Raw genomic sequence first — 8117 nt, forward strand, 5'->3', positions numbered from 1 at the left:
ACTTGTCTGTAGCTCGCACCTAGCGACTCGTACTCCGTAATGCAGAGCCCACACACACCAGCAACACCGAGTGCCATCCTGCCGTTTCTCTCCTTTTCCAGTTCCCGCAGGAATCACTGTCCATAGTCCCGCAACCCAAGTCGCGTGCGCTGCTTCATCTCGAGCCGTCTCTCCTTCTCTTCATCTCCTACTCTGTACTCTCGCATCCGGAACCGCGCCGTATCTGCACGCCTTCCGTCTCGCTCCCCTCCCTCTGCAAGCCTCGGGTATTCCGTCCGGCATCTTCACCCGCTCTGCGCCCCTCCCAGACAGACGTCCGGCGAGAGAGAAGAGGAAAGAGAGAGGGAAGAAAGGGCAGGAAAGAGCCTCGGCGGAAGATGAACACTGCTCCAGCCGCTCAACTTCGATAGCCGTCATACACATACACGGAACAATACGTCATCGCGAGACTTGCGCTGCCTGGTGCCTGCGGTTTCGTGTCTACTACCCGTCAAGATACTTTCTGTCGACCGATGTCGCCGACGACTCTGATGACCCAGTCGCCGCCGTCAGGCAGATAGAAAGAACCATCTCGGAAAGAAGGGAAGCCCAACGCCCGAGGCCCAAACCGTCCGCACCATGTCCGGCGCCATGTCCAAGCGCCAGCAGGTGCGCAACGAAAAGGTCCTTCAGGAACTGGTGCAGAAGGTGCCCGGGAACAATGTCTGCGCAGACTGCCATGCGCGCAGCCCAGGTAAGAGGCCGCCGTCACCTGTACGACCGAGTTGGGTCGCATCCTCTGCGTGCACGTTTGGCGCAACGCCGCTGACAAGATCACGTTTCACAGCATGGGCATCGTGGAGTCTTGGCGTTTTCCTGTGCATGCGGTGCGCTACGATACACAGGAAGCTCGGCACGCACATATCGAAAGTCAAGTCGCTGAGCATGGACAGCTGGACGAACGAGCAAGTCGACGTGAGACAGACCTACCTACCTACCAACCGTCCCTCACAACCGGGGTGATGGCCGATACCTTGTACTGACTTGGGCATCGGTGGAACAGAACATGCGCAAGGTCGGAAACGTAACCTCGAACCAGATCTACAACGCCGAGAATCGGAAGCCTCCCGTGCCGATCGATGTGGAGGAAGCCGACTCAGCCATGGAGCGATTTATCCGCCAAAAGTACATGAATAATGTTGCGCCGAGCAGCAAGAGGCCGACGAGCAGCGCGAAGCCGCCGGGAAGCCCCGTCTCCGACGAGGGCGTACCGCCGCCGCTTCCGCCCAAGAACTCGGCGTCGAAGTTCGGCCTCCGGTCGGCCTCGTCCCTCTTCCCCCGTCCCAAGAAGGATTCCAAGCTCTCGCTCTCGCCCTCCCCTGGTGCTGATGCGAACCGGCCTGCGTCCCAAGGCTCGAACGGCAAAGTCTCCAGGATGTTCGGTGCCAGCGTCAACTACGACCATGGCGACGACCTGGACAGGAAGCTCGCCAAGCTGCGCGACATGGGCTTCTACGACACGCAGCGAAACGCCATCGTCCTCAAGGGGGTCAGTGGAAACCTGGAGAAGGCGATCCAGGCCCTGGTCCGCCTGGGCGAAGGAGACAGGAACTCCTACGCCCCCCCGCCGCCTCCGCACGACGACGTCCCACCCCCGGCTCGGTCGTCGACACCTCTCAGCTCCAAGACCGAAGGCGGGCAGACATTGGGGCTGAGCGTACGGGCTCAGCCCACGCAGGATCGCCTGCCGTCGCCTGCGGGCTCCTCGATGAACCCGTTCGAGGCCCTGTCGATGCCGCCGGCGATGCCCCAGACGGCGCAGTCCACTGGTAGCCAGGGCAGTAACAACCCGTACAGCCAGTCCCTGAACCCCTTCGGCGTACCGACCCAACCGACGGATCAGTTCAGCCAGGCCTTCCAGAACCTGGGCATATCGGCACAGTCCAGCAACGCCCAGCAGCAGCCGCTGTTCCCCAACAGGACGGGCGGGCTCACACCGCTGTCGACGGTGCCGCCGCCCTCGCTGCAGCAGGTGGCCCCCTCGGCTCCTGTCAGCCCCCAGGTCTACCAGAACACGACCAGCTACCACAGCATGACGTATCCCCAGCCCTCGCCTGCACCCATGCAGCCGCAGCCCACGGGATACAACCCCTTCTTCGCCAACACGGCGATGCAGCAGCAGCAGCAGCAACTCCAGCAACAGCAACAGCTCATGCAGCAGCAGCAGCAGTACCAGCACCAGAATCTCATGCTCAACACCCAGCTTCAGCAGCCGGCGGCGGGCTTCGCGCACAACCCCTTTACGAGGTCACCGGTCAGCATGGGGCCACCTGCGGGCCTGAGCCAGATTCCGGAGCAGTCCCAGCCCGCATACCAGAACCCGATGGGCGCCCCCCAGCCTCAGATGGGAGCCGTCTCCAACCCCTTCTTCTCCAGCCCTGTGCAGACGCCGATGCAGACGCCCCAGCAGCCGCAGCAGCAGCCTCAGTACCTCCCACAGCAGGGGTACATGCAGCAGCAGCAGCAGCAGCAGGCCCCGCGCCACGACAAGGCCTCCATCCTGGCACTCTACGGCGCGGCCCCGACCGTGCCCAAGATGGCGTCGCCCACAGAAGAGAAGCAGGCACCGGCCATGATGTCGATACCCGAGGACCAGGCCACGCAACACCAGCAGCCGCACGCAGCCACGGCGCAGGGCACGAACAACCCCTTCATGAACGGCGGGGGCGCGGCGGCGGCAGCAGCAGCAGCGTCCACGACGGACGACGCATTCACTCCGCGGAAGGCTAGCCGGGAGAGTGTCAACCTGGGCATGGACCTGGCATGGACGAATGGGCGTCACAGCCCAGACGCCTTCGCCAGCCTGAGTGCCAAGCACGGATAGAGAGAGAGAGAGAGAGAGAGAGAGAGAGGTTGAAGGAATTGGGAGGAAGGTTAGTATAGGAGAGGGAAGCAGCTGCATTGATGACAAAAACCAAGACCGGGGGTATCATGGCCTATCTTCACGAAAGAGGAGAAGGGATCTCTGTACGGGGTATGTGTATACGAGAGCATCTTGCTCTGATGTATATATAAGCAAATATAGAATTGGAATAGGGGGATGCCTGGATTCTCTCTGTACCCCATACAGGTGTTGATCTGATGATGCGCGTGATGGATACATGGAACAGCATAGTATCGAAAAGAGGAGTCGGAAGGATTTCACTGCATGCAGAGGAACTCTTGAGTCCAACGTGAACGCCAAGGACGGTTATGAAGTGCTACTCACTGCATGGAGTAATGCTGAGCTACAGCAGTAATAAGTATTCCGATCTAAGATGGGGGCTATCTAGCTGGCAGAGGGCCGTCCACTGTTTATCAGTACGGGTAGGTTGAGGTCTAATAATAGACTCGGAGACTTTACACGCACAACGTACTCGGAGTTGCTGGAAAGTGGATCTCTCCAGGACGCTCCAAAAAAAGGGGGAGGGGGGGAGAGGGGGGAGAGACAGAGTTAGACCTTCCCTCGGTACTGACGAGTACGAGCGTTAAGTTAAGCCTTAGCCGCCCGCCAACAAACTGTCATCAGGCCGAGGACGGGGTTACGCTTCTTTCTTCTTTCGTCATCTCTCAAAACGATCTCCTCCTCTCCCCTGCAAAGCGAAGGAAAGACGGGGGGAAAAAAAAAAGAGAAGAACAGAAAAAAAAAAAGGAAAGAATCATGTCTCATCAGCGGAATCCCGAGGAATCGACCCGTTGAGAGCACCAGGCAAGACCCGTTGACCGCTGCTTCGTGTCGAAGGGGGAAAACCCACATCAACATTGAAACCCACTCTCCCTAACCCACCACGCCCGCATCCCGATGCTTTGATACGTGAGGTACATCGCGCTTGGCTCACGACGACTCTCGAGAGGTACGGGCAGTTTACCGTACCGGGAAAGAAAAGGAAAGAAGGAGGAAGATTATGGATCTAGGAGGGGATGGTGGCAATGGCAGCAGCGGCAGAATGATCTTGGGTACCGATGCGGCCACCGCTGCTGCTGGTGCTGCTGGTGCTGCTGCTCGTCCAGGTGGCGGCGGCGGAGGCGGCAGCGGCCTGGCGCGCTCCCCCATGGCCAAGAAGATTCGCTCCCTGTCTGACAGCGACGGCGGCGGTGCTGCACCCCCCGGACACGTCGCCGCGGAGACCACCACGCCTTCGACGACATCCAAGGATGACAGCACCATGCTGACGTCTGCTTCCTCTTCCTGTGCCGCTCCCGTGACCCCCCACCGACCATCCGGTCTGTTATTCCCGCGCGCCGCCCAGGGCAACATATCACTCGAGTTCAACAGGAGATCGCTACTGCTGCCGTCACCTGCGCAGCACCAACAGCAACAGCAGCAGCCGCTACGCAATCCGACCCCGCCACCTCCGTCGGCCGCCGCATCGTCATTGACGGGAGCAGCAGCAGCCGCCCAGCCCAAGCAGTCAGCGGCTCCCCTGTCCCCCCATCCCGACCGTTCGAGCATCTACGCCTCACCGACAAACGTCCTGCCTCGACGCTCGCGAGGCCTCGACTTCTCCCGCGCCGCTACGAGCCTCCACCACTCCACATTGGCAGAGTCGTCTCCCGAGTCGTCTCCCGGCGGCCCCGGCGGCGGCGGCGGCGGCGGCGCCACCAGCGGCAGAGAGGCCATCAACATACCCGGACGCCGTCGCGAGATCTCTGCCACACCCTTCGGCGGTATCGGCGGCGGTCAGGGCCCCGAGACGACGTCCACATCGCTGTGGTCCATCATGGGCGACCAGGAGAGGATGAACCTGGGCCACTCGCTCGGCAGCAGCGCCCAGGCTATCGGGTCCGACTCGTCCAGCGATTCGGACGACGACGACCTCATGGACGACGAAGACGACCACAACATGGAGGAGCCCTACCTCATGACACCGCAGGTGTCGAGGACGGCCCCCAGCGGCGCCTTTGGGTCGCCGGCTACCGGCGGCAGCGGCGGCGGCGGGCTCGTCAGCTTTCAGCAGCGCCAGAGACACCACCGCAGGCCGTTTGGCGGCAAGAAGTCGCGCCTGCCTTTCGGCAGCAGCGCAGCCGGAGCAGGGGGCCCGTCTGTATCGGGTTCCCCGCCGTCCAACGCCAGGAGGGACAGTATCAGCTGGCAGGCTAACCGGCTTCATATATCGAGCATGGACGGCGAGGACGCCGACGGGCCGAGCGGCGATGGGGGGAGGAATGTGGTGCGCCGCGCCGTCACCCGACGCGGCAACCTATTGGTACGTCTTACGCACTCCGCACATGTCACCGTCACACACCACCCGCACCCGTCTGACACCACGGACAGCCCAAGACGAAAACCTTTGCCCGCATCCGGGCCGCCCTCTTTGAGGAGGGCGCCCCCGCCGACGCCGAGTGCAAACGAGAGGCCGAGGTGGTCAAGCAGGTACGAGACAGCGACGTGCCGGCTCTCGAACCACGCAGGGCGCCGCCGCCGGCTCCTCCGGTCCCGGTCTCGGCACCGACGGATGTGCCGGGGGCGGGGTCGGGGCCGGACTCGGTGACGACGGCCCCCTCATCGCCGAACCGGGAACCGTCGCTGGACGACATACCGGAAGACGACATGATGGGCGACCTGGCACTCGGACTGTCGGGCAGCTTCAAGCAGCAGGTGATGCGCAACTCCAAGGGCAAGGTGTTCTGGGACACGTTTTCCGAGACGAGCAGCGTCGGCGGCGGGGGCAACAACCGCTCCACGACGCCGCCGCCGGCCCCCCCGGCGCCGGGTCCGGCGCAGCGGACACCCCCTCCTCCGACGGCCACGGCGGCAGAGATCGCCCGGCGCATCAACAACAAGCGCAGGCGAGACGACGACTTCGACCCGTCGAGCTTCAAGAGGCGCGCCGTCAGCCCCAGCCTGAGCGTGCACAACTCCCCACTGCCGCAGAGCCCGATGCAGCGAGACGTGACGGCCTGGGGTTCCAGGCCCGGGAGCAACGGCGCCGACAGGGGAGGGAGCATAAGCGCCACCAGCGACTCGGGGAGCATGGCTGGGAGCAGCAGCGTACAGGGCGGCGGGAATGGCAGCGGTCCCGGCAGGGCACCACCGAACAACAAGGGGAGGATAGGGTTCCAGGGCATGGTGGACACAAATGACGGTATCATGAGGATGAGCATAGAGTGACGATCTGTCCGCTCCTCCACGGTTCCCCCCTCCCTCTTCCTCTTCCTTTCGGATGTTTTTTTTTTTTTAAAATCAACTTTTTTTTTCTCCTATCTTCCAGTATTACACATCATATGGCGTTCGATTTGCTCTTCTTCCACATGGTAGAGATGGAAGGGGGAGAGGAGATTTCCATCACATGGCAGAATGGGATTTGTAGGTAGTAAAGTAATGATTCAAGATGGTGTATGGTAAAGAATCCTGTATCAATATGCGAGCAGGCAAGCATGTGGATGTTGGCCATGCTAGGCATGTCTTTCAGGTACAACAAACAATATATATATATATATAAGTTGATTTTGTTCCAAGCAAGCAGATTAGACATGTGCTGGACAAAATAGGAAGCTCCTTATTAAGGTATATCCGATGTTGCAAGAAGAGAAATAAAAATGTACTATGAATCATGACCAGCCGGCAAAACGACTCCGATTGAACAAGCCAGTCCAATAAACGCCCCTTGGCATAGACGTGGAAAACAAAGAGAGACAAGAGAAGAAGAAGAAAAGGCTACTCCACACCAACACCCTCGTCGGGAACAACCAAGGTACCAAGCTTATCATCCAACCACCTAGCCATCTCGGTAGCTTGTCTGCGCATGGCGACGACGACGGACGCACCGTGACTATCGAGGCTGGTAGTCGTCTGTGCGCCTGCGCTGACGAGGCTCCCGGCATCGCTGGGACTGGTAGACACGTTGGCGGAAGGAGGCAAGAGGTAAGGAGCGGAGTGGTCTGCGGCGGCGGCGGCACCGCTGTTCTCGTGACGATGATGGTGGTGGTGGTGGTACTGCTGCTGCTGCTGCTGATGGTGGTGGTGCGTCAATGCGCCATCCTGATGATCTGACGGTGACGACGACGACGACGACGACGACGACGACGACGACGAGGGGCCGATGCAGACGAACAAGAGCCGACACTTGAGCCGACGGATGAGAACGGTACCGCCGGACAGCTGGACGGTTATGGTGACGGGACGGATAGTATTCCTCGCGGCCTGGGTGGCAGCAGCAGCGGCGGCGGCGGCGGCGGCGGCGGCATCCTGCTGCTTACGACGGAGACGTCCCCGAAGTCTACCGGTGTTTCCGTTCCCATCGTCGTCGCCGTCGTCATACGAGTCGTAGTAGTCATTGCCGTCTTCGTCGTCGTCGTCATCGTCGTCTTCGTCATAGTCGTCATCTCTACCACGATGATATGCATTGTTGTTGTTGTTGTTGTTGTTGTTGTTGTTGTTGTTGTTGTAATCTTGGTCGTCACCAAATTCAGACGATGTAGCGGATGAGGAGATTCCGGAACGGCGTCCGGCGGCAGGAGGCGTCGTCGTGCCACCCCGGAAGGGGAAGGAGGAGGAGGAGGAGGTTGTGGCGGCGGCGGCGGCGGCGGCAGCCCCGCCGGGTAGAGCCGTGGGCAGGGATGTGGATGATGAGGTGTGTATGGCCAGGAGGGAGGCGGCGACGGTGGCGTGCGTACGCAGGACAGACACGGGCTGCGAACCCGCGTGGGCGAGGAGCTTGCCCGTCGGGGTGGTGATGAGGAGCGTGGGGAGCTGCGGGGTGCGGTTGGAGTGGAGGAACGACGTTAGACGTTTGGTCAGGAGGAGGGGAGGCGGGGTCTGGCCCTGGCCGGTCGGGAGGGCCATCTCTTCTTCTTCTCCTCTCTCTCTTTCGGGTTGTCTGCTTCTGTGCTTTATCTGGATCTTTTTTTTTTGTCGTCGCCGTTTCTCTGACTTGGCCGTTGTTGGAGAAAAAGAATGGGATAGGTGTCGATGGCGGTGGTGGTGGTGGTGGTGGTGGTTTTGAGGCTAATAAGCTGTGAGTTGAGTTTTGGTTGCGCGGGGCTGAGTGGGAGGAGAGCTAAGCTAGTAAGCTCGAGCAGATTGGTGTTATCTATCGATAAGTGGACTTTTCTCTCTCTCTCTCTCTCTCTCTCTTTTTTTTCCATCCCCCCCCCCC

At 60.7% G+C, this 8117-nt stretch overlaps 3 protein-coding genes across 3 annotated transcripts; 2 read left to right on the forward strand and 1 right to left on the reverse strand.

Annotated features, from left to right (window-relative positions):
- Nucleotides 1–618: 618 nt before the first annotated feature.
- GMORB2_4751 (UBA protein) lies at nucleotides 619–2863 on the forward strand (the record flags this gene model as incomplete). Its single annotated transcript, XM_035466725.1, is given in 4 exon segments — nucleotides 619–702; nucleotides 713–733; nucleotides 1043–2041; nucleotides 2636–2863. 4 exon segments carry the CDS (start codon nucleotides 619–621, stop codon nucleotides 2861–2863), a joined length of 1332 nt encoding a protein of 443 aa, XP_035318089.1.
- A 1240-nt stretch (nucleotides 2864–4103) lies between these two features.
- On the forward strand, nucleotides 4104–6130 carry GMORB2_4752 (uncharacterized protein; the record flags this gene model as incomplete). The annotated part of the gene is made up of 2 exons (XM_035466726.1): nucleotides 4104–5225; nucleotides 5294–6130. Coding segments are annotated over 2 exons (1959 nt in total), but the record flags the coding sequence as incomplete, so codon positions are not given.
- Nucleotides 6131–6676: 546 nt separating this feature from the next.
- On the reverse strand, nucleotides 6677–7804 carry GMORB2_4753 (uncharacterized protein; the record flags this gene model as incomplete). Its single annotated transcript, XM_035466727.1, has 2 exons — nucleotides 6677–7154; nucleotides 7434–7804. The coding sequence occupies 2 exons, from the start codon at nucleotides 7802–7804 to the stop codon at nucleotides 6677–6679; spliced, it is 849 nt and encodes a 282-aa protein (XP_035318091.1).
- Nucleotides 7805–8117: the final 313 nt, after the last annotated feature.

This window comes from Geosmithia morbida (assembly GCF_012550715.1).
Source record: "Geosmithia morbida isolate 1262 chromosome Unknown scaffold_24, whole genome shotgun sequence".
NCBI classification, from domain to species: Eukaryota; Fungi; Ascomycota; class Sordariomycetes; order Hypocreales; family Bionectriaceae; genus Geosmithia; species Geosmithia morbida.